This window comes from Esox lucius, chromosome 21 (genome assembly GCF_011004845.1).
Source record: "Esox lucius isolate fEsoLuc1 chromosome 21, fEsoLuc1.pri, whole genome shotgun sequence".
NCBI classification, from domain to species: Eukaryota; Metazoa; Chordata; class Actinopteri; order Esociformes; family Esocidae; genus Esox; species Esox lucius.
In genome coordinates this window covers 18399019-18426830 of record NC_047589.1, presented here as the reverse complement: position 1 = coordinate 18426830, position 27812 = coordinate 18399019, and the positions used below count along the sequence as shown (strand labels likewise).

General features: G+C 40.8%; 1 protein-coding gene across 8 annotated transcripts in view; it reads right to left on the bottom strand.

Moving 5' to 3' along the window:
- ntng1a (netrin g1a) overlaps window positions 1–27812 on the bottom strand; it is a 95901-nt gene that overhangs the window by 53644 nt on the left and 14445 nt on the right. For all 8 annotated transcript variants that reach the window (XM_020041979.3, XM_020041980.3, XM_034289394.1 and 5 more), the window contains exon 2: window positions 6496–7139. In XM_020041979.3, coding sequence (XP_019897538.2) covers window positions 6496–7139 — 644 coding nt within the window. The remainder of the gene's footprint in view (window positions 1–6495; window positions 7140–27812) is intronic.

Sequence of the window (27812 nt, the reverse complement as noted above, 5' to 3'; positions counted from 1 at the left end):
CAATCCGCAAGACAGCTGCATGTGTCTAACAAGAACTTAAAGGGGAAATATTTATATATGTTTTGTAAGCGGCCCTACCCTTATATTATTTGGGTTTCTTTTAACCAATTCAAATTGCCCCAAAAATGAATGGGTATGTTCGTATTGGGGGACCAAATTCTTTATTTCACTGAGAGTGGGGAAACTCAGTCGTTGAATCAAAAGCTTACATCCAGAACTCTAAAAACTCAGGTTCCAGAACTCATTGGAACCTGTTGTGTTGAAGCTTTTCTGTAAACGCCAGGCACATACTATACATGACAGTGCTGGCTTGTATGGTCTGTGGCTGGGTGTCTTGGTGGGATCTGAGGTTTAGTGATGGGGAAGTGAGGTGTTTTCATGTATAATTCAGAGGAGGTACTGAAGGCTATCAGAGTGTTACAGGAGACCGCCACCCTCCCTCTGCCATTCCCTCTGCTGTTCCCTTTACTGCCACAGGAGACCTCGACCCTCCTTCTGCTGTTTCCTTAGCTGTTACAGGAGACTGCCACCCTCCCTCAGCCATTATATCAGACTGCCACCCTCCCTTGGCTATTCCCTCTACTGTTACAGGAAAAAGCCCTATGCTGTTACAGGAGACTGCCACCCCCCCTCTGCAGTTCCCTCCGCTGTTACAGGAAGCAGAAACTCTCCCTCTGATGTTCACTCTACTCTTTCAGGAGACAGACAACCTACCTTTGCAGATATTCCACTGTTAGAAGAGCCGCCCTCCCTCCCCCTGCTACAGAACACAGATCATTCAGGAAGCTGCATCCTCAATGCCTTTAATTACAACTTATTGATCACAAAAAAGGAGATAGAAAGAGGCAGAGAGAGCTAGAGAAAGAGGACTATAGGTAAAGTGCATGGAGAGAATAGAGAGAAACAAACCTAATATGCCAGTCAGACAGTAAGAAAATTAGAAAATGTCCTCCCATCTTACTGCCCCTCCCCCCTCTGTCTAAAGGTATTTTCCTGCTGCTGATACAGTAAGGGGTGACAAATTAATTTCCGTCAATTGCCTACATGCATTATTCACATTATCTCATGACTCCACGCTTCATTTTGATTTTTAATGTTGTGTATCGATCCTAACTCCTTCAATGCCTTTGGTCTCGTCATTCATAATTAAATATAATGAAAATCAGCCATGAATAACACATGGTGTAAGTTTCCAGAAAACAACTTTCACTCCAGAGAGCCAGACTAGAGGTCTAAGTCTCCAACCACCTTGATCTCATTCATTTTATTTCATGCCCTGACTAACCAGCCATGGCCATATAAGCAGGGAACCCTATAGCATTACTTTTTTTTAAAGATTGGCATAGATCTTGCGGCACGCTATGTTTAGAGTAGTGAACTAGAGGGGTACCAACTGATGAACAAAGCTGAAAGTAACTAATTGCACTGACATTTTAATTGCACTTTTGGGACAGAACCCTTTGTTTTACGGCCACATTTTATCCAACCAATATCTAAGCTAAATGTGGAAGTTAACACTAGAAGTGCTGAGCCATTCACACCTACTAGAAGCATCGTCAGGGGTCATTTTGACCCATGCATGTTTTGAATGGGAGGGTGTGGCATTTCATCGCCGGAAGAAGGACATTTGACCAAGAGGCATTTCAGTGGTTCAGTGCTTCTTAATTTCAGTATGTTTAAGAAAAAGACTAGATTGGAATTGTTTTGCAATGCACAATAATGTAGCCTAACTTCGCAACATTATTATTAGACAAAGGCGTTTCAGTCGACTCTGATCAACAGAACAAAAGCACCCGAGCATGTGTAAAATATTTTTGCTAGTAAAGTCGAATTTTGTCATTTTCAACCATATTTCCTAATTAGATAATGCGCATTAAAATGTATGGATATAAATATATGTTGTCCCATTGCATAAACGTTGAAACCCCGTTATACTTAGTTACACGACCAAGAAATCTATTACTGGAGGCTCGCTGTTTTCTTGGCAACATATTATATAGGTCAAACAATATTAGGCTATTTAATATGCTTTTAATCAATTTATTCATTTATTTGGCATATTTCCCACAGGACATTTTGGCTGTTGATATTTTCTTCTGCATGACAACTACTGCACACATGATACCGCCTGCATTTGTTGGCTCACGTAAACCCTGACATGCATGAACGAACTCATGCGCACGCGCACACACACACAAACACACACACACAGACACACACTCTAATCAATACCAAAACAATGCACCATCTGGTGGCAAATAAGCAATTTTTAGGAGAATTACAGCTTAAAAATAAAATAAAAATGGCGAATAGCGCATCTCGCAGAAATGTGGGTAAAATAACTTTAAATTTGCTTTTCCAGTGGTTATTTTTACATAAAAAATACTGGGGGATAAAGCATGCATATCTACGAGCATTCCTAAAATAAGCTTCCTGTAAGTTTATTGAGTGTCGTGAAAAATCTTTTTTTAGGTACAGTTGTGCTCATAGGTTTGCAGACCCTGGTAGAAGTTGTGACATTTTGGCATTGGTTTTGAAAATATGACTGATCATGCAAAAAAACAGTCTTTTATTTAAGGATATTGATCATATAAAGCCATTTATTATCACATAGTTGTTTGTCTCAGTTTTTTATATCATAATGATAACAGAAATCACCCAAATGGCCCTGATCAAAAGTTGAATGTTTGGCCTTGTTACAGACACACAAGGTGACACACACAGGTGAAAATGTCAATTAAAGGTGAATTTCCCACATCTGTAGTTTTAAAATAGCAATTATGGTCTGTGTATAAATAGTCAATGCGTTTGTTCTCATGTGGATGCACTGAGCAGGCTAGATACTGAGCTATAGGGAGCAGAAAAGAACTGTCAAAAGACCTGCGTAACAAAAGGTAATGGAACATAATAAAGATGGAAAAGGATATAAAAAGATATCCAAAGCTTTGCAAATGCCAGTCAGTACTGTTCAATTACTAATTAAGATGTGGAAAATTCTGGGATGTCTTGATACCAAGCCAAGGTCAGGTAGATCAAGAAAGATTTCAGCCAAAACTGCCAGAAGAAAAACCCACAGGTAACCTCTGGAAAAGATAACAGGCTGCTCTGGAAAGTATTGTGCTCCTGTTCCCAGGAGCACAATACGACGATCAAAACTGAGCTGCATGGTCGAGTTGCCAGAAAGAAGCCTTTACTGCGCCAATGCCACAAAAAAGCCTGGTTACATTTTGCCAAGAAGAATGGGCAGCTATATAACCCCTGCAATAATTCAGGGCCTCACAGACAACTATTACAAAAGACTGCACGCTGTCATTGATACTAAAGGGGGCAATACACAACATTAAAACTAAGGATCAATTCATTTTTATCTTTGTGGCCATGTTTTGTTTTATGATTGTGCCATTTTGTTATGACCTACAGTAGAATGTGAATCCCATAAGAAATAAAAGACATGTGCTTTGCCTGCTCACTTTGCCTGCAAACTTTTATGCAAACTGTACCTCTGGGTCAAATTGATCCCTTCTGGCTTGTCTAGTGTTAAGTGGGCCATGTTCCTATTAAGAGTAGTCGAAACACACATTTAGGCACACAGAAACGTGCGTGCACTTGCTGTAATTAGGATAAGATCATGCCAGCCAAGACCAAAATAGAAATTATAACATCCTTGATGAAATAAATACATCCTGTGAAATGTTATACTGCATGGAAGCCTGCCACCTAAATGTTTTTTGTGTTCATTTTAAAATAAAAATGTATTTCATTTTAATAAATGACGTATTATTATACATGATGCCTGTACCATGTCCTCAGAGTGATAAAGAAAAAAAAAAAACTGTAATCTCCCAGGTCGTTCAGGGTCCGGTGAAGTAGTTACCTTAGTTAAGTAGCTTACTACTATGTATAACGTTGAAGCATGGGGGCAGGACACATGCGCAGGAAGAACCGAGGAAACTTGATAAAAATCCTTTAGACATAACAAAATTGAAACAGACACACAAAAACAGAACAACATCACAGTTGGTATGGGAATCCAACAAAGACCAACAAGACACACTAGGAAAATAAATATTTAAACAGGGACACTCATCAGGAACACTGGCTGGCCACTCTGGGCTGTGGTGTCATTGTCACTGAGGGGAGTGTGTGTCTGGGAACGGGTTTAGAATGAAAGGGGAGGTAGTTGCTTCTGATGGGATCCTTCCTTTCAGAGAAAGCAGGAGAACATATCTCAGAAACAGAATCGTCTTTCTTCGTTAAGTACTTCAACGATTATCCAGATGTTTTCTCCCAGATGTTTTCTTGGCGCTGCTATTGCTAGACATCATATAGGGTTAGAATACACAATAGGTAAAGATTACACATTATCTACAGGAGTTGAAATGGATGTATGTGCAATAACATAAGTGATGAGCATATGGAATTATAGAAAAGTGAGCAGTATGAGTGGAATGGACTATACATGACAGCTGATGTTTAGATTTACACTTGCATTCAGATAGTCCATTAGATGGATATATCTAAATGGGAGATGGGCAGAGTTTCAGGACTTATATAGCGCAGCTATTTAATTAGCAGTTTTTATGGTTCAAAGTTGTCTTGATGTCGCTGGCGTAGTCCTGGTAGACTTTGTCAAGCAGACGGCCGGTAGCTGAGGGACACAGCACATCTTTGTCCCAACATGCATTGCATTTGTTTCATTTATTGAATAAATATTCTGGTCACAAATAGAAACAGCATTCAATATCACAGGGAATGGGCGCATACGGCTATGACACCACAAAATACAGTGAACCCTGCTGTGCATTTCAGAATACTACATTAACTGGTTTTGATTAAACTGGTTCAAATGATTTAGCTGACTTCACATTTCTCCAGAATACACCAATAAACATAACTACAGGAACCATCTTTCACATTAATGACTGTATGTAAGTTCAAATGATGAGGCAGGCTCCATTTTTCAAAACCCAGCCACCCCACTCCAGTTTGAATGTTCTGCATAGCGCTCCGTGATCCATCACGCATGAAGAGTAAAAAAAAAAAAAAAAAAAAAGAACAATTAAGCATTTATTTCCCCCTCCCCTTCAACCACATTTAGATGAGCCACATTGGAAATCACAGAGTGTTACAACCACTCCTGTTAAGTCAATGCCCCAGCGTCTCTTCAGCTCTTTAAACTGCATAACGACACAGGGAAACATTGTGCAGCTTTGTTACTATTAGCGAACAGAGTAATATCATCTTGTGTTCATGTCGTTGTATGCCTCTCCAGAGACATCATACATTAAACACTAATTAAAACAAGTGTGGTGACCCAACGTGTTCCGATTGCTTTTACCTCAGATCCACCTTCCATCAGCTAATAAACAGCTGAGCCAGTCGCTGCTCACCAAATTAAAGCAATGTCTTAGCTAGAGAGCGGAGAGGAACATTGATAATTAGGGAAGCTGACAGCTGGAAGAGATTATCTCTCAAAAGCAGTGAACTACATAGGGACTAGGGTTGCATTTGGGCCCAGATAGCCTCTTCAGGGTTTTCAGTTAGCAGAAAAAGATGCCTGTAAATATATACAGTATGCGGCACCAAGTAGGAAAGATGATATCTTAAAAAGCAGTTCCATTACCAAGTGTTGTCAAAGGAATTGGTTAAGGAAGAAAGCCTTTATGCTGGTAATTCTTGGCTCTAAATAAGGAAATCTCCATATAGCAGATGTAGGTATTCTAGATGTAGGTGAATTATAGTGAAGTTGATGGATTGCAAAGATAAGTTCTGTGCCAGTTTGGTGCTTTATATAAAAAATCCAATTCATTTCTATCAGTGTAGCATGTCAGCGCCTATCTGACACACACTATAAGAATTCACAGTGTATTCTTGGCAGGTGGACCAGGGCTGAGATATGTATATTAACTATGTATTATTTTTTGGAGAATGTCTATTTCATTTAAGTCGAATAAAATCCTGTTCTATCTATCCAGTATCACAAAATGCATAAATATGCACTCATTCAAGTGCAAAAACAAGAAAAATAGTATGGCAATATTGACTTGATAATAAAAAACAAAACAATGCAGCCTCCTACTAAGGCACAAAATATAATAAAAAAAGTGAACCCAGTCAACCTCAACTGCAATGGAAAACAAATTAAATCTTTGTCAGGAATAAGATTCCATACACTGGAACTTCATTGTGAAAGTAAGAAAACGGTAACACAAAGATATCGTCCGTTTTGAACTGCATACTGACAATAACAAAGATTTCATCTATTTGATGAGAAATATGAAAGATGTATCAGTAATCAAAGAAAGCACATAGATGAACAAAAAAAAAAAACATGACTACCTTGTAGAAGAATATCGTGAGACCTCACCTACTTGGTCTCTGACCAAATCATGGACACGATAACAAGGTGTAGAGGGAACGTCACTTTGCATGTGCTGGGGTTTCCTCTCGACCGGATAAAGGAAACAACGTGTTTGCCCACAGTCAGGACCTTACCTGCCCTGCACCTTGATGTCGGAGATGGCGTAGAAGTATCTGGACAGGTTGTTCTCATCCACCATGGTGGCCCCGGTGGCTGGTCGGAGGAGCCGGACCCTCAGGTCTGTGATGGTGAAGAAGTCCCTGAGGTTCTTGGTGGTGTCCAGCTGACCATACAGGGAGGCCATGTTGTGGAGGCGTGGCCCGGCAAACAATGCGAAGCGATCCTTGATCTCGAAGCGTACTGTCTTGTCATACTTCCACACATAGCCCCTGGAGTATTCCTCAGTGCAGATGATGTCTAAGAGGGTATGCTGGGTAAGGTCCTGGACAGTCTTGGGTTCCATGGTAAAGGCGTCTAAACAGTCTGTGGCATAAAACTGGTAGGGTTGCCAGGTCTTACCATAGTCCAGCGACTTCTCCAGAACCATTTGTTCTGGGCGGCCGGACTCGAAAGTAACCACGATGTCGTCGGTCAGCTCAACGGTTTTGTTCCATGACAGCGTAATGTTAACCAGGAGAGGCTTGGGGTACTTCTTCCAGGAACTAGACTGCCAGAAAGTTGTGGGGTTGCGACCTTCAAAGTCAAACATGAGCTCTGGAGGATGGGCCAAGTCCTCATTTTGGGCATCACATTCGTTGTTACACATGTATGGATTTTCCTAAAAAATACAAAGAGAAATAGAGAAAGAAAGAATAATTTTAGATTCCAAACAGTATCCAATAACAGAAACAGACGCCGAGGTCTGTGTAGCAAAGGCTGTGCGGCAGTACACAGAGGCCTAGAACCACTGTGACACAGCATAAATCTAATAGTAATTGATGTGCTTGTTGGGTTCAGGGCTCCAGCTGTGGTGCGGGATGAATCTAGATGAGAGACTTGCCTATTAGAAAACACCCAGAGACACATACATTTTTTATGGGGACGTTTCCCACTGACTCGTACCTCAGATTTTGTAATAGTCACACTGCAAAAACCAAAGTTAAACAGGGTCAAAGTTAAACAGGGTCAACGTTAGACAGGGTCAACGTTAGACAGGGTCAAAGTTTGACAGAGTCAACATTACACAGGGTCAAAGTTAGACAGGTTCAAAGTCGAACAGGGTTAAAGGCAGACAGGGTCAAAGTAGCTAGGAATAGTATGTGCCTAATATGCTTGTTAGCAGCAAGTATAAATCGAAGATCAATCTATGAAGAGGAGCATTAACCACCATATTTCCAGTCATTTTCTTGCCTGAAAAGTGTCTTGATCTAAACTGATCATGGCCGGGAAATGCAAGAGGTGTACCTTTTTGTTATTCTGACATTAAAGGACGAAAAACATACCGTCCAACTTCCAGTTAAAGTCAAGGTTATAGAGCCAGAGAGAGAAAGAGAAAGAGCGAGTCAGAGTATGGTAAGAACTAAACTTACAGAAACTCCCCACAACAACCCAGCCCGGCTCTATTTCCTTATACCTCGCTCTTTTGAAGAGTCTAGCAGGCATGTGAAAAGGGAGTGTCTGTGAGGGTTTCAGACCTTGGTGAACCACATCAGATTCATCAACAGCCGTCGCCCCGAAAACGACCTCTTCCAAACATTTGTACGGTTTACCACAAATCATTACACCACGATGTTTCTCCCCCCTAGGGCTGGGATACAGCTCCAACCTGGCGTCTGCCGCTCAACCATCACTCCCTGGCAGACTAAGAGGGGAGGGAGGAGGCATTTTATGAAGGTCTTTTCAACAGAGACGCTACTCCAATTTATCAGGACAAGATAATCCGCCACCTGATTAGGTAGGAGATGTCAGTGTCGGCGTGGGCAGCCCTCGCTCTGTCTGTGATGTAGGACAGGAAAGAAAGGCAGAGAGTGGTGTTGAGAGAAAGACACAGAAAGAGAGAGGGCTGGGAGAAGTAAAAAGGAAAAGAGAGAGAGGGTAGAAAAAAAACCGGATCCCGCTAATAAGCTTTAGGTTTTTCCTTGTCCTCCAAGGCAAGGTGAGGATGAAACATGGCTGTGCTGGGTATTTAGCCTTGTAACTGGCCCAGAGTCACATTAATATCCTGTCTAGCCAATCCCCCACAGTCCTCTGAGCGCTAGACAATGGGAACCAAGGAGTGAGCAGTGAGCGATGAAAGGAGGATTGGCAGAGGAAATTTCCATTTGGGCTTCAATGGACAACACACTCCCAGAGGTTAGAGTTGCCAGTACCTACCAGCTGGTACACCACATTGTGCCCACAGACAGGAATGGAATAGGGGTTCTTAGCTGGAGGTTACTGGGTCCCCGGGATTCCAACAGGACTATAAAACAATTGTGGGAAACATGCCCTGGTATGTACTTCGGACCGGATTATTCAAAAGGAGTGGCACAGTCTGGTTTCCCCCGTGGGATTGAATTCAAGAAGAGGGCCATTACTTAATCACGGCGGAGTGCATAACGTCTCCTGTTTTCCACAGTATTTGCTATGTTGAAACTGAAAGGTCAGGACAATATACTGGATTTAACATTGGATGGAGACACGTATTATAATGTGATATAGATATTATGCTGTACGCATCATCAAACGATCACTCTGTCTGTGCCCTCTGCAACCTACAACAAGATCACATTACATTCAAAATCCTATGTTCCCTAACCTGAACCTAACCTGAATTATAACCCCATATTTATTAACGTTTATCCAAAACCTGCGCCTTATGACACAATGCCCCATTTGGCCCGACAAGATCAAAATTGTCTTGTTTACAATATCATAAAACATGTACACACAAATACACTATTTTCTTTCATCAATCAGGTAAAGATGTATCCTTATCGATTTCAATCAACAGGGGCCGGAAATCTACTGTGTGGCACCTGGCAACCTTGGCTAGCCGCGGAGATGTCTGAACACACAGGTTGAAACCTTTCATTACCGTCTCCTCCATACTCACTTAACAACAAAATACAGCCTTATGAAGATCAATAACCTCAGATAGCAGATAAAGCGCTGAGTACTGCAGCCCCGCGGAAATCAATGGTGAGACTTCTTTTTTTAGGGCTGGGAGAGCTCTATTAGCAGATTCATGGTATAGCGGTACATTCAAATAATTGCAGCTAGCAAAGCTCTGTTGCTACTCAGCTGCGCCCGATCCAGCCGTAATTACCGAAGATGTTGCTATTAATGCTAATCTGATGAGCTAGCATTCGCTAATGAGGGATGGGCCAGCGGGGACAGATGACAGTGATGACTGACTGCAACTACTGTCTGTCTGCAGAGGGCGGCAGAGCGGAGAGGTCACACTAAATTGGTGCTAACCGTGTCTGCCGTCCTTAAAAACAAACTAGGTTGATCTAATCCCTGGCGTCAGTGATGAAAGGAGATATGCTGCAGAGAAGTATGCATATGTATAGGTGTGTGTGTGTTGGTGTGTGTACTCAGTTCATGTTCTTGTTTCTAATTCCAGTTCCTGTTCCTATTTACAATGTTCTGCCTAATTTCACCTCTTGACTGAGACAAAAAAAATAAAACACCCTGGTAATGAATCACAGTAATTCCAGACTTTTCTTTTGTTGTCTTGTTCCCTCGTTCCTCTCCAAGGAAGTGGTTTTCTCATGGTCGGCCAACCAATGCTTTCCAGGCCGACACATAATGGATGGAACAATTTGCCTAACACCCACTGGGGAGAGATGGAAGAGGTGTTTTCTATTATTTGAAACACTTTGTTTTGTCTAGAACAATCAGTTAACAAATATTTGTCTCTATTTCAACTAGCGACACAAGTTGATAAATATCCAGACTTCTGCTTGAAAAGTAACCAGTATCATTCCAGAAAAGACACAACAAAAAATAATATCACATGTAAAGATGAAAATCAAATTTCCTTGTCTCAGGCATCTGAATATTTATCACAGTGGAGTGGAATATTTATCACAATTTCAAAGAGAAATAATATGATGATGTCTAGAGTTGATCGTTGGTCTGAGTGAGATGATACACACTGTATGTATTTCATTAGATTGACATGTGTATATTAAGTAAAAAAAAAAAATTATACAGATATTTTCTAACCAACCCCATCCCCATTTTAAGTATGTCCTGTCTGTACTACACTTGTCTAATGATCTGTGTTATGTCATGTTTAATGTTTTCTCGGACCCCAGAGTTTCTGCTGCTTTAAGCAGTATCTAATGGGAATCCTAGTAAAATCCTAAATGCTCTGGGCCATACAGCATGGTATTTTGGCAAACAGAGGGAGGCTAGTGTTAAAGTGAATACGATTTGGCCGAGCAGCCCCGACAACCCAGGACGACCCATTACATGATTACTGATAGAAGATGCGACTTGGGGAATATCAATTTAGTGGCCACTGACAGGCAGGAGTGATGTATGGACCCCGACCAATCAAAGCAATCCTTTTGTGTGACAGATGTTTCTGACCCAGATCACAGACTGCTCCCTCACATAATCCATCCGGCCTCTGCTCGGTCTCACACTCCCTCTTTCTTTTACTGATCACAATAATGCAAACCAATCAAAGTCCAGATCAATTATTTCCTAAAAAGCACATAATCCAATCATGTTATTCAACAAACTCCCTTGACACTTCTTAAAAAAAATAAAAACGGACTTGTTTTATGTGGCATTCAGATGAATTGTCTAACGCCTCCAATTACAGACACAATGTCGTGTCCTCTATTCTAATTAATTATTGTCTTTTGCTCATCTCCACTGTGATAAATATTCAGATGCCTGAGACAGGCAAATTCAAATGACTGAAACATTTCCCTGCTCGCCACGTGGAATGTTAAGTGTTTCAGGTCATGTAAGATGGAGCGTTTGGATGACAGTTGGCTGACATCTGGCCAAGGTCCCTCTCGCTGAACGAGGAAAGGAATCCACAGACCCATCATGTTTTCTTGTCCCTGCCTCCCCTCTTTCCTTCGCACCCTCCTGCCAAACTAATTATTTACTCTCCCAATGCACAAATCTCCCTCCACTGCTTCTTTCTCGGTCCGTCCTTTGGTCCCTCATCCCTTTATCCCTCTCCCCGTAGCCAGGTTGGGGTTAAACCAATCCTTCCGGAATTAATGACACCTTGTGTGTGAGGATAGATTTTTTTTCCAAGGCCCACAGGCTTGACTGAAGCGGTACTCTCTCTCTCTCCTCACTCTGCCTGCCTCATTTTCTCTCCTTGCTCCTCACTTCTTTTTCTCTCTTTCCTCTATTTCTCTCCCTCTCTCTCTGTACTTCTTTCTCACCCCCCCGCCCCCACACCTTCCTACCATCCCCTCTCTGCATCCCTGCAGGCCATGCCACCTTTGTGAAGCCTCTCTCCTGGTGTTTGAAGCTTGCTGGGTGACACAGACACTTGGGCTTAACCCCGAGGCCATGTGAATATTGGATGTTGTCGCCCAGATTACAGTGAGGTAAGAGACACCCAGCAAAACCCTGTCAAGGATTACAATTACATTTTCAAACAGTGCCGGGTGAGGCTGGGGTCAACATGGCTAGATGGTGGTCAGTGAGGAAATAAGCGAAAGAGGACAAATATTCAACCCTACACACTCAAACAAAAAAGTCATTATCTATGTAATATTTCCAGGGATGATACTTGATCCTTTGGTTTTACGCAATGTACTGTAACATGCATAACAGATTTTTAGGACGTTTCTGCACAACAAGCATTTTACAGTGGATTAAATACAGACGTTTTATGAAAACCTAACTTTCATCAAGGTTTAACATACTATATAATTGGTTTCTCTCTTTTGTAATCATTATCCTTATTTAAAATGATAACATCCATAACGGTAGATGTAATGAGAATATTGTATCCTTGCTTCAGAAACTTATGTTTTTACCACACTATGTGTGCTTGTTCTATAAAGTTTTCTTTAGACTTTAACTAAAGCAATTGATGAAATCTTGAAAAAAATATTCTTAAAAGCAAGATAATGTTTGAATATATATGCTGAAATGCATTTCACATACAATGGATTACTATTTGTTTAGGAACATTTGGGATCATCTGTGAATGATTCTTCAGGGTACAGAGTTATTATTTCCAGGCCCCAGAATTAATTTAGATTTCATCCAGTGTCCAGTTTGGGAAAAGATAGTATAGGTACCTGTCATTTCCAAATTTGGCTGCAATATTACAGACATACATAAATAATACCAACAAACTACACTACACTTCTACATAAACTACACAAACCATACAGTACGTAGGCCTATATAAAAACCAAAAAAAATGTAACTATTCAAACTCTATTCAAATGGAGCAGTTCAAATGTACTATGCCACCTGCTGACCTTGGGATATGATGTCAATGTCAAAGTGAAACGTCGATAACAGGAGGAAACCTTTCTATTCGTTTTTTGCTTCTTAAAGTAACAATTTAATTACAGTATTTTCTAAATCATTGTTATTGTGGTCACCCAAAATCTGTAACGTTGGAACCAGCCAAGGAGAGAGAGAGAGAACCTAATATGGAACTAATGTTGTGTTGGTTGCTAGCAGTGGAGGGAAATACAATACCCACCTAATGCTGTATCTATGTATTATTGTATAGCATCTAGCCTTGCTGCAGAGTAATTGTGTGTGTGTGTGTGTGTGTGTGTGTGTTGGGCTGGGGATCCTCATTGCAGTGCAGGTGATCCCACCAACTGTGAGAGTTATGAAGCAAGACCATGTGTAAATGTCTCTCATTCCCCTCATCACACTACACAGCTGACCATTTAGCGAATTCATGAGCCTTAAAACAATGTGGGGAAGCTCCCACAGTGCATTTACAGGATATAAAAACAAAGGTATATTCTATTATCTTTTATATGCCGCTGACTGCTCTGCAGGGGGCACTTGCGATATGGATGGCAGATATGACAGTACAGCCACATCCCGCTTAACAGATGGTATATTTCTCAGAAACAAGGTGAGACTTTCAACACGCCCAACCCCTATTTTATCCATATCTCCACTCAACATCAAAGACACAGGTGTTCTATTATGCACACTACTTTATATTCTCAATAAAAAAAGGGTGGTGCAGGGTAGCATGAGAAGTCAATAGTATCCTCTCCAACTATAAAGTCGGTAACAGCATTTCTGGATTGTGAGAATCCCCAGGAACATAACGGTTCGGAACATAACGGTTCAAAACAACCCGTGTGTATCGTATGCTGCATGTTGCGGTAAATTGGGCACAGGGACATGATAAGCTTAGTCACTTAACTGCAGGTTCTTGGTGGACAACTGTGACAGCGGGGGACGGTGCTGGTAGACTAAGGCTTAGTTCCTCAAATGGTGTGTGGTATTGTATACAACTAATTCAGATGTAGATCTCTGCTGATACAGTGGGGAGAACAAGTATTTGATACACTGCCGATTTTGCAGGTTTTCCTACTTACAAAGCATGTAGAGGTCTGTAATTTTTATCATAGGTACACTTCAACTGTGAGAGACGAACCTAAAAACAAAAATCCATAAAATCACATTGTATGATTTTTAAATAATTGATTTGCATTTAATTGCATGACATAAGTATTTGATACATCAGAAAAGCAGAACTTAATATTTGGTACAGAAACCTTTGTTTGCAATTACAGAGATCATACGTTTCCTGTAGTTCTTGACCAGGTTTGCACACACTGCAGCAGGGATTTTGGCCCACTCCTCCATACAGACCTTCTCCAGATCCTTCAGGTTTCGGGGCTGTCGCTGGGCAATACGGACTTTCAGCTCCCTCCAAAGATTTTCTATTGGGTTCAGGTCTGGAGATCTCGCAATACATGGCCCCATCCATCCTCCCCCTAATACGGTGCAGTCTCCAATTCCTCCTGTGGATCATCTAGATGGTCAATGGCAAACTTCAGACAGACCTGCATATGCGCTGGCTTGAGCAGGGGGACCTTGCGTGGTCCCAGCTCTCTTCAGGTCATTGACCAGGTCCTGCCGTGTAGTTCTGGCCTGATCCCTCACCTTCCTCATGATCATTGATGCCCCACGAGATGAGATCTTGCATGGAGCCCCAGACCAAGGGAGATTGACCGTCATCTTGAACTTCTTCCATTTTCTAATAATTGCGCCAACAGTTGTTGCCTTCTCACCAAGCTGCTTGCCTATTGTCCTGTAGCCCATCCCAGCCTTGTGCAGGTCTACAATTTTATCCCTGATGTCCTTACACAGCTCTCTGGTCTTGACCACTGAGGAGAGGTTAGAGTCTGTTTGATTGTGTGGACAGGTGTCTTTTATACAGGTAACGAGTTCAAACAGGTGCAGTAAATACAGGTAATGAGTGGAGGACAGGAGGGCTTCTTAAAGAAAAACTAACAGGTCTGCGAGAGCCGGAATTCTTATTGGTTGGTTGGTGATCAAATCCTTATGTCATGCAATAAAATGCAAATTAATTATTTAAAAATCATACAATGTGATTTTCTGGATTTTTGTTTTAGATTCCGTCTCTCACAGTTGAAGTGTACCTATGGTAAAAATTACAGACCTCTACATAGTTTGTAAATAAGAAAACCTGCAAAATCGGCTGTGTATCAAATACTTGTTCTCCCCACTGTATCATATGCCCTTCACTTCTTTCTGGGTTCGTTGTCAGGGACAGCGGTGTCGTCAAAATGGCATACTTGAAGACAAGTTCTTTGCATTGGAGGCAGTGGAGCCCATAAAGCCTGCACAACTGTTCTTATTATTAGCAAGCGCTGACAGATTACACCTTCTGTTCCTGTACCACCCTGTTATATCACTGCTCCATGCTGTTCTCCTTTTTGTCAATGTGCCTTTTCTTAGTCATTAAGTATATTTTTTCCATCTCTCTTGCTGTTGTTAAAATTGATATTTTCTAACTTTCTTGGATGCTCAAGAACCTCAAGGGGTGCCACGCCCCTGCTTGATGTACAGTACATGAGTTTACAGGATGATGTCTGTTTTGTAACAATAAATATTCACTGTTTGCAATTACTTAGCAAGACACAGAGCAAAAAATGTACAGACCATAAAGATTGCACATTTGTATGGGGTATGGTTGCTATACGCTTAATTCACCCCTTGGCTATTGGCTTAATTTTCCCAAAGGCAAACCTTTTTACTATTTGCCCACACATTATGAATTTGCAATTTAATACTCTTTTTTAACTTTTTTAAAAAAACAAATAAAAGATATACTTTGCTTGAGAAACAACCGTTTTATAATATTAGTATTTTAATACTTTCTGCCTGCTCTACCCTTAGAATTCATATAGCGATCTCCCATTGTGTCTGCATTTAGAAATTATTTTTAAAATAATGCTAGCATCCTGATCACACTGCTTTCAATTAGAAAAAAACATTTGAATGGAAAAATGTTGACAATAAACATTCATAATTATTTATCTTGTTCACATGAAAGAAAACAAAACATTTTAGATTTATTTTTGTGTGAGGAGAATTGTATGCAATGAAGTGATTACATGTTCCTTCTATGCCTTACATAATTAGGATAAATCTAGGTTTTACTTTTGAACTCACAGAAACAGTAGAGTGTATTGTTTTGCTGTATACTGAGTCATACCATTATTGTAGGAAACAATATGAAAGCCCTGAAGCCAAAGGCCAAAAAACAAGACTTTTGGAATGATCTTCTCTGAAAACATTTGCATCTTTTTTGATTACAACTTAGTATCCTGGTTCTATAACTCAGTGAAAGAAGTATGACTGACAGGAGCCAATCAACCCCATCACCTGCCGAAAACATCTGCAAATAAAGCTTCAAAATTGTAAGTAAACTTGACATTCCTAATGTAAGAAAAAAACAAAAACAAACCAGTTCAATTCTGTTCTAGGTGAGATAGTTAAAAAAAAAATAGGGGCCAATTAAAAGAATAGAACATTAACATGTCCAGAGCTTGTGACTAATTACCCATCACTCCACTTCACTGCACATATGTGCTCGGGTATTCAAAGCAGCCCTTAAGGCTATCAAAGAATGGTCAGTGAATAATAAAATCAACTGATCATTGAATGAATGGCTGCAGTAACCAACACATTGTCTTATAAACACAAATGGGGGACCATGACAAATGAGTCAAAACAGCAATTAATTTGAACATTATATAAGTTTTAGCAAAGTTTTAGGTATCTTTTTATTATTATTTCAGTCATTAAAATGAGACACTAAGTAGTTAGTGTCTAGATACTTAGTCAAACTAGATACTAAGTCATTCAGGGACAACAAATCCAAGTCACCATGTATTTTCTTTTTGTTGGGTTTTAGTGCTTTTGTATCAGGGCATTCGTACAGCCTATATAAAAAAAGGTAGATATGTGCAGCTTTCTGCACCAAGGCCAGTACAGTACAGCAAGGTTTAGTTCCCAGACGTTCTTCTCAGATAAATCCCTGGTGATTTAAGACTGACAGAGAGACTGCACTTCTAGCTGCTTTCTCTCTCTCTCTCCCTTATTTACTCTCAGTCTCTCCCTCTCAGTCTCAGTCTCTCCCTGACCCTCTCTGTCTCTCCCTCTCTCTCTCTCTCAGCCTCTCCCTTATTTACTCTCAGTCTCTCCCTCTCAGTCTCAGTCTCTCCCTGACCCTCTCTGTCTCTCCCTCTCTCTCTCTCTCAGCCTCTCCCTTATTTACTCTCTCAGACTCTCCCTCTCAGTCTTAGTCTCTCCCTGATCCTCTCTGTCTCTCCTTCTGTCTCTCTCTCAGCCTCTCCCTCTCTCAGCCTCTCCCTCTCTCAGCCTCTCCCTCTCTCAGCCTCTCCCTCTCTCAGCCTCTCCCTCTCTCAGCCTCTCCCTCTCTCAGCCTCTCCCTCAGTCAGCATCTCCCTCAGTCAGCATCTCCCTCTGTCAGCCTCAAACTCTCAATTACTCCCTCTCTCAGTCGCTCTCTCAATCTCTCCCTCTCAACCTCAGTCTCTCTCTCACAGTCTCTCCTTTCTTTCACCTTATGTCTCTTTCCACCTCCCCCACTCTCCCTCTGTCTCCATCTGAGTGAGGTATGTTGCTGTAATAATGCTACATCCTGTCTAAGCCTGCCAGAAAGATGTGACTGTCACCTTGACCGAGCCTTGGGACTGAGCACTCCTTTCGAGAATTACCACTGTTACCACATTGGTCAGTTAGGCACACACTCTCAGTGTTATGTCTAGATAACTTAACCTGGGCCATAAGAGAACAGATTGTGGGAGCTAAACACTAGGTCCAATGAATCCAGAAATATTATTTGAACAAAATGTAAGCAATATCGGGACTCTTGATCAGCGAAGCACGGTGGCGGTGCACTTCAAGGTGGCTCGTTATAATACCGGCTGTCTGAGGTACATCAGTATCAAACCTGTTAAGGTTCATAGGAGGAGGAAAATATTGATCATGTATTACTGAGAAGAGAACTGCATTGCATTCACATACAGAGGGAGAGGAAGAAAGACAGGAAGAAGAGAAAGGGGAAGCGGGAGGGGGACTTTCTCCCATGTGTGCCAGGTTCCAGGTTGAGTTCATGTTACAGTAATTGTAGGGCAGGTCAGGCATAGTTAAGTAAGTCTGGGTCTAGCTGATGCAAAACTTGAATTACATGAAAACATCTGATTCCCCAGTAAAATGCTTCCGTTAACTGCTTACTTGACGGTTAACGTCATCTGAGACATTGGCTTTTCAAGGACAAACTCATATTTTAATGTAATATTAAATATCAATAGTATTGTGTGTGTGTGTGTGTGTGATATATATATATTTTTTTGTTAAGCAACTGTTAAGGTCATACATCTGGTAGACATCTTGCCGCTATGTCTGATTGTATATGGAAATTCATATCTGCATGTACATTTTGGTCAAAATTCACACAGGCACACAAGTGTGCTACACACAACTGTATAAATGTAAAAAAAAAGAATGTGTCAAACACTTCACACTAATTAGCATTTTCAAGTCACATGTGTATATTGAAGAATCCATTCTAATTAATGACTGGTCTGTGACTAGTCCCTATGTGTCCAGACAGCGGTATATGTAGCTCTGAATAGTGATCTTTGGGGCAGTGAATATGAGGGGAAGGGGGCAGGGTTGTTGGAGGTGTCAAAAGAAATCCAATCAGTAGTTTGGCTCTTAACCCGTCAGGGCGCCCTTTAACTGTAGTGATTCATAATGTTTCTGTTTTCTGAGACAAGATGTCGGATATGTCTTCAGTATTACGATGTTTTGAAAGCACTTTTTTGAAAACCCTCGGCATCATTTTAAGACGATTAAAATCAATAGGGTTCTAAAGATAGAGTAGTGCCGACATTCCCAGCGTGAATCCTCAATTGCTTTGGTTGATACTTTAAATTCAGCCTGTGCCACCTCTGTCTGTGGGATCACTGAAGGTCTCTTTAGCCATTCTACTGGGAGGGTTAGGCTGTTTTTTTTTCTGCAGTTTTTAACACTCACTCTAAGAGAATGATTGACAGATGACTCTGGGGAAAAAGATCTCAGTCCTTTCTCCTCTCCGAGGCTTGCTGGATCACCACACTAACACAGTCAGACTGACATGGAGGAGGACGCCTCACGTCAAGTCATTTTCTAGCATTGCATTGTTAACGCCAACGCACATGGTCACACAACCAAACAGAGAAACACACACAAACACACAGCACTATTCAATTCAAACATAATCAAAGACACTGAGATGTAGAATCCTTATGTCCAAGGCCAGAAGCAGTTACCGATTCAAAACATCTACGCCATTCAACAGAGATCCCACAAAACATTCTGACCTCATACAATCTAACTGCCACACGACAGCAGCTGCAGTGTGTGATGCCACTTCTGTGCAACCACATATCCTAGGAATGACGCTCACACACAGGTCGTCTCTACGTGATTTATATTCAGTACAAACAGTATCATTGCTAATATGTTGCTATGTTGCTCTTTCGCTATTGGGCAACGGTGGCCCTTAACAAGCATTGCGCTTCTATGTCGGTAATGCAACATTCTGATCGCTGATGTGCGTTATATTACATAACAAGGCCAGGTTCTAATGGTAACTGACCTGACCATGTGTTAATACTCAACGTAATCACGTTGTACAAATGATGTCAATATGAACTGAATTCCGAAGACACCGGGCTGCTTTTGTCAGTGACACAATAATGTTGACCATCTAAAAGCGGCATGGATGACATCATAGCACTTGGAGGGAGTCTGGATTACGCATCCCTTCACTACCTCCCCGACAAGCTCTCCCTCCCCCCTCTCCTTCTCGGTCCGACTCTCCCTCCCTCCCTCCCACACACACACACACACACACACACACACACCTACACACACGCACACGCACACACACACACAGCAGCCATTAAACCAAGTTTAAAAGGGATATAGGGAACAGATATCTAATCAACCCCACTTAGTCCAAATAAAATCGTAATTGAGCACTTTGTTACAAATGAATGAATTAAACCAATAGATTCAGACTAATGAGAGCACACAGAAAACCACAGAGAAAGATATAGTAACACTGAAAAGTAATTTCAGGTTGGCAGGATTAGTACTGGGTTGATGGTTGGTCGGACGATTAATTGTTTGATTTTGTTTCCCCATGAAAGTGGGATCCTAAAAAAATGGAAGACACGCTGACTGACTCAATCTATGATCCAATCGTTTTCAAAAACTAGATGAAATGCAATCGTTGTTTTACTTCACTACTATTGTACAAGTGACAGACGCTCTGAAAAGGAATTTGGGGGGGGATAGATATTGTATAATAAAAGTTTGATGTAAAGTTGAAACCTAGTCTATGTGAATTTGACTTAATGTGCTTTCAGGCTTGTGAAATTAGATTTTCTCTAAAGGCTGTTGTAATCCAACTATCCAACTAGCTTTTTCCATTCAGTCGATAGTAAGCTGTACCATGATCATTTTAGTATGACTGAGACTAATCTAAGATAATCGTTTGAATCCTCACAGGAGCAGAACTTAGATGGGAATGGAATAATTTTACAAGTTAGGTTACATAAACAGACCCTAAATATAGTGGTAAGGGGAAGACCCTTTAGCATTTCTGGTATTTCTGATTTGACCAAGCATGATATCTTCACATATGGTTTAACAGTACAGCACAGAATTTTGTCCCATATTATGCGTGTGCAATGACAAATTTATATAGTAACTCTACTAACTTGTTAGAAGCATTTCAAGTTTTTTTCTGTTGTTGTTGTCTCTAGTTATATGATTTGCTCAATAGTAACTTAATGCTGAGTGATAACAATGCTGAGTGATAGAAAACTAAATGTTCTCCTTTCTTATTAGGCCAGACAAAACCCAAAACTCCAAAACTACAGTGCCAACATAAAAAATATTTAAATGAAATAAAAATCTAATAATGTATTGAATTACATAATAATGGATACAATACCAAGTTTAGCCAAGACTAGCCAATTGCTATTTAAAAAAAAATCTGATTGTCCGACTTCATCATGCTATGCTCAAGTGGTAAATTCACAGCAGAACTAAGGGTTGTATTTAGCAAATAAAAGATAATAGATACATACGTAGCCTATCATTGCTGTTGTCTGGCACATAAACATACATCAACATGTCTAAAAGAAGATCCAGAAGTTCCACACTCTATATGGACACTGATGTAATAGTACCAAGACAAAAACACATTTACCCTATGAACCTAGTACGCCTCTTCCACTTTAGATAACTTTTGTAGGGCATTTTGATGACATCTCAAAAAAGTATCAATGTAGGCTGTAGTTAGGAAAGTTCTGGCACTTTCTTATAGCCTGGAACTGTCGTTGCCTAGAACTTAAGATCTATGCCAGCTATGGAACATAAAATGTCATCTCCAAAGTGTTGAGGATTCCAATCATCTCCTCGCCCACCTTGTTTGTTGATGCCCTTGCTGTTCTGTTGCTCTACTGTCTTCGATCTTATCGTTTATTATCAAACTATTCCCCGGTATGTCTTGTCCTGTCGTTCCGTCTCACTCCCACACCTAGACTAGACAGAGCACAGAGAGAGACGCTGTTCACTTTTGGATACGACTGGCACAGATGACAGTACAAGGACGGAAACCAGGAGAGTTTGGGATCTCTATCTTTCTCTCTATTTCTTTCTTCCTCTCTCGTCCTCTCTCTCTCTCTCTCTCTCTCTCTCTTTTGCCACAGGGGGAGGTGGTTACAAATGCTCAGTTCCAATGCTAAGACCTTGACATCTCTCTGACGCTACAGCTACACTGGCAAAGCAGCAGGGCAGGCAGCCATCATCTCTGCTGCTCGGCACTGTGGCCCACTTCAACCTCCAACACACCCAACACCCCTGAGTTAGCATGCATACCATGAGCATAGACTTAAAGGCCCTCTTAGACTGTAGTGAGTTAGAGAAGTAAATACACAAACACTGCATCTAGGGAGAGTTGCTTTAAAACACATTTTATCCTGAAGTAAATAAGGTGTCAACAAGGATCCTAACACACATCAGGCAACACATTTCATGAATATCTTTGAAAAGGTTCCCAGACACACAACCCACTCTCACTCAGAGTGGATTACCAGGACGGAAGGGCTGTCTGGAATGCTCTCATTCTCACGGATGTCATATTTGCAGTGCTAACAGTCAGTGATGCTATGTGCTCTTCTTCCTCAGCCTGGTCTGTCCTTAACCTCCGTTGTATCACCTCGTCTCCTGACCTCTAACCCACTGTCCGTCTCAGGCTACCGCCAGGCAGACGTGGCGTGGGGTGTGGGAGGTGTGTATGAATATGCACACACAAGTATACACTCAGCTTGTAAACGCGATATTCTTTCTGGTTGGCCCCTTAGAAAACTGTTTATATCAACCATGCGACACATTTACAATGACGTCACTGGTGGTAGGCCAATGAATAGGCCAAGTGAGGCGTTGACTTTGGTAGTGACTTGGGTGAGGTATCTGCCAGATCACATATTTCGGTTGGGTTGGTAGATGTTGAGGAGTGAGATGAGGTAGAGGGGGGTTTGCCAAAAAATGATGCACATGTGTGCGTGTGTGTGTCGGGGGCAGTACTGTGCACAGGGTTCTGGTTGAGCCCTACCTACGCACACGGCTGGTGGGGGGCGGTAAATGTGTATACATGAGAGCATGCATGCGTGTGTTCCAGTGGGTACATGCTTGGGCGTGTGTATACATGAGAGCATGTATGTATGTGTGGGTAGTGCAAATACAACTCATTACTTCACTTGTCTGAGGCATGCCCAAGTGAGAGGGTTAGCATTGCAGGACATCCAGCTTTCAAAAAAGATAACAGAACAAACTTAGCAAGCTAGGCAAATATCCCTGTTACTCCTGGTTGCCCAAAGCAAAAGCTAACATTGCGACAGCAGCTCACAACATGTCTCACCCCTCGGGCTTTGCTTAAACATACTGGGTCCAAACATGACCAACAACAGTACTGCAAAGGTACGTGATACAGAAACATCCCAAAAGTCTGTGTAAATACGTTGTGTCAAATAAAAATGAAAATCAGTTACAGAATTGTTTGCGTGTTTGGGAAAGCTCTTTAAATGAAATTATATATCGAATCAACAACTGACTACCAATCAGTAGTAGTACTCAAAATCATTTTTCAATATTGTTAGTTAGAAAAAGGTTTGTGTGTTAAAACATTGCTCAGAGGAAGTAGCCATACATTCACAGCCCTAAATGACAGTGTTTGGAGATACAGACATAGTCAATCTTTTGACGAAGGGGCGCTGGGAATAAGCAGACAGTTGACACATGCTCATCGGATTAATTTGTGTGTCTTGCTGGTGGTTGGATTTCAATTTTGACAGCACTGATTCTAACTTATTGTTTCAAACGTTAACACTGACCCTTCTCTGCCTTACATTCACGGGACAGTTATAAAACAGTGTCACATTCCACTGTATGGTTTCACATAAGGCATTCTGGTGCTTCAATATTGGTAAACTAGTAAAACCTCCTGCTACAGTTTTCTCTGAATGATTCGGGATCTTTCACGCAACACCAATATTTAAAATGATTAGAAGTTTCTATATGATAAAAATATCGAGCCCCTTTTGATTACCTTTTTTTCCTGGGAGTTATTAAGCTTCCAATTTGAGGGCATGAAAAGGCTTGAGATACTGTATTTGATTGCTTTGTAAAGGCTTAGATCTTCTGGAACATTGGCGTTGGTCACCTAAGTAACAAAGGTTCTGTGTGTGCCTCAGAGAATTCCGACTGGGAGAAATGAGCAGAGAGAGAGGAAACATGATAAAAAAACGGGCAGAGTGAGGGATGGGGTCAAACAAGGTTCATAGGGATGTGAGAGAATGCGAGAGCATGTGTGCGCCAAGCTGTCGCAGTGTCTTCATCCAGTAACTCCGGACCCTTACCAGAATAGGTGGCTGCTAGCCATAACAGAAGACACAGACGTGTCCTGTAAAACTGTATATGTAACACTCTTCCTCTTCATCCTCTTCCTCAATCTTCCTCTGATCGAGACGTTACCGAAGTCACGGACCCAACCTCTAATCCAGATGCACTGATGCCTTGTTCCCCACCCCCCAACCCGCCTGTTAAGGTGAAAGGTCATGACTATGGTCAACCATGTGACACTAGACTGCCTATCCACCATCACCAAGCGCAATTGATGGCCCGCTTCCCCTGTCTGCTTTCTGTGGTGTGTGTAAGAAGGGACAGTGGGTCCCCTGATGTCACTTGACTACACAATGCTGAGTATACATTTCAAACATTATCTTAGATATCTACACAGGGCCACAGTGTCTTACGGCCAAAATGAGCACTGAAGACTAATGCATTGTCATTATGTCGCAGCAATCTAATCTCATGATTGCATTGCTGCTGATTTAAACGCACAGAGCTGGATAAAACTTGGACACGTGAGTTCCATCAATAATCACTACATTCTTTACCATGGATGACATTTTAAAGAGATAATATATTTGGGATGATACTGTTTGGTAAAAAGATCCTGCGTATCTCCACAACAAATATCAGTAATAGTAGAAGCTACATGACAGACAACTGACAGAATGCCATCTCAAATATAAAGTGGCTCAGTAAACAGTTTGGATAATGTCATATAAAAACGTGCTAATTCAACACATATCTTTTTGTTCAGAGTACAGTCGGGAAATAACACTAGGTAAATTAAATATAATGACTGCATTCTGAGAATACTCATTTGTTAGCAGTAAACTAATAAAACAAAGTCAGCCTTTGTGACAGCTGTCAAGGAGACAGGAATTATCAGGTGGGTATTTGATTGTTGCGCTGAAGGTAGGCAGAGGAGCCAGACAACTGGGATTTAGACTGGATATTGGATGTTAACACCACCCGCAATATATTAATTCGCAAAACAGCCCAAATAATCCAGGACTGACAACCATGAACAAATGAAATATAATGTATTTTTTATGGCTTTAGTACTATTTTCACAAATATGTGATTATAAAAACATCCAACTGGACGAACACATCCAACTGGACAAACCACACAAACATTGACTCTAAACTTGAGTTTGAATATATTGGTATAAATCAGTAAAACAGCATAAAGATTAATCAGATGAACCAATAGTAAAAGACAACAACTGGTATCTTTCAAATTTGCTCTTTCAATGTAATTTGCTACAACACTCTAAAATATGCAACATTACACTGTTTTCATTCTGGAGGTCACACAGGATTTAGACCCACTGTTAATGGTACAGGGACAGCGAAACTGAGAATTTGGGCATATTAACCAACCAAGCACAATTTCTTTATTACAATACACTTTGTGTAGTAGATTCAGAATAGTAATCATCACAATATTGAATTAGAATTCTGAATAACACTCTGCATGTTGCCAATTTACAGACATACATGATAATCAATGATGTAGTTATTTCAATATACAGTACAACATGTATTAAGTGTGGCGACATTGTGTTGTATTTAAAAAAAATGCTAAGGGATTTGAAACCACTGCCTCTATCAACCAGTGATAGATACCAGTGATAGATCAACCAGTGATATATACCGGTGATAAATCAACCAGTGATAGATACCAGTGATAGATCAACCAGTGAGATATATGGTTTTTTTTTTGGTAGCACTTATTTGGCAAGATGGAAATAGAGAGGTAATAACTAGGTTATTTCCAGGAAACAACTGGGTAATGACATGGTAACTACACATCAATAGTAAACATGTTCTTACGGAAAAAAAGTTGGTAACTGCAGGGAACGTTGTGGGGAAAACTCTTTGTAACTGAGACGGCAACACAAGGCAAGAGCATGCTAGTTACCCATTTATCGTTTGTTTCTTTATGCTGAAATAAAAATGAAACTTTAAGGGAAGTTCCACAAAACAATACAGGTTGAAAACTGCTACAACCACGTCAGAATGTGGCAATTGCCAATCAACAGTTGATATGTTGCATTACCTCACTCAGTATTTCATTACTTTCAATCCTGAGAAATAAAGTGCTACCATATTTTTCATATACACTGAAAAAACTGGAAATACTTCAAAGGGATGAAAGCAGGTAAACACAACATTTTGTAAAGAATTGCTCTTCACTTGAGTGACAGCTGATGACAACATGCAATAAGGAACCAATTTCTCATCTCTCAAAATATGTGATTCCTTATCAGCACTTTCCTGTATGACGTTTCATCAAAGCCTTGCATGTCATCTATAATGATTAAAATGCAGCAGTAAGGAGAGCCTTTTTATAACCTATATCGGCATTAAATCTTTAACAGTGAGTCATTATTGCATTCTTAAAACAAAAAATGTATGAAAAAGAAATAGGATGGAAAGGGAGAGTATAACCTGCTGATAGTGAAGCACATTGTCAACTGTTCCATAACACTGACTCCGTGTGACACACCAATATGTCTGCCAAGTGAATGAGCAAATGTGATTGGACAGGTGGGGATGCCTGTATAACTCAAGGACAGAACACGGTCCTAGACGAAGGGATTGGAATATCCCGGTGGTTTCAGGGTCAAATGACTTGAGGACAATGGATGTTTCATAGAAACTTTATGGTAGAGGACAGGGGATCACTGGCAGCACTGAAAAACCATCATTATAATGTCACATAGTTATGTTACAATGAGAATCTGAAGCGAAGTGCCATTAACAGGGGTTAGGCCTACCTACAGTATATAAACTATGTGAACGTTCTAATGCTACCAGCCATATGCTGCTGTACTGTACATTTCCCTGCGCCTACACTACCCAGGCGTCATCGCCGAAGTGGCTTGACTTTTCACTGTGGACCAGCTAAGTTGCTGAGGAGAGGCTCTCCCAAGGTATGCAGCACTCTGTTAGCAGAGTACAGGTCTGTCTGACACCTTGTTTCAGCAGCCAGCCTTACAGATTCCTGGTCCGAATTAAACTAATATGTGATGAAACTACAACAACAGCGGATTGATGATCACACATATACTATGCTCCCCTCCCCCCTCCCTCCCTCCCTCCCTCCCCTACTCCCTCCCCTCTTTCTTCCTCCTCCTTCCCTTTTCCTTCTTCCATCCTCCCTCAGCTGCTCCAATTAAAAAGGAGTGCTTAAAAATCATCCCAGTCATCAGTACAAGAAGCCGACGAGACAGTTATAAAGTGACATGTTTTATTGCCGTGTGATTATCTGCTTGCAACAGCTTTCAGGAAACTAACACATTGGACTGAATGTAATAACCCCCATGAATGTTTTTTGAAAAGTTATTAAAAAAAAAGAAAAGAAAAAACTATAGTTGCATAATTCTTCTGTTTGGGAGTGAAATGTGACTCAGAATATGTTAAATGAACTTACGTTATTTTGTTTAATTACTACCACTTTCCACTGTGTCTCCCATTTATACAACATTAATTAAAGGTTTTGGAAATAATAAGTGGCAAATAACGCATTCATTAATTATTCTGAAGTTATTCTTGCTAGTTAGAGAACATGTAGTACAACAAATAGTCCTGTCATTCATATAATTACCAGATCTAGGGGAAAGGTACGAAAGCATGAATTCAGCTGTTAGTAAAAATTATGTAGAATATTTTCTTGTCAGAATGAATTTATACTTGAACAAACGCAAATATAGTGTGAATGTGTAATAAGTGTATACGTGTGAATGTGTAATCTACTCAGCATGTACAAAACATGGTAGGCATATGGTGAAATAGCATTCATTTGCTAGTCAAAATACGGTTTCAATAGAAAATAGATAAATGTGAATGTGCTGTTTACCAGTGCTATCTGTTGGTGTAGTTATTACGGGGGGCATTGAGTACTGGCACCTGGCAAATTAAATGCCAAATAGCCCTTTTCAGCATTCACTTGTAATTAATAAAGACAGGCACATAACATGGGAATGATCAACCTTGGTGTTTCAGAAATAACTATTGTT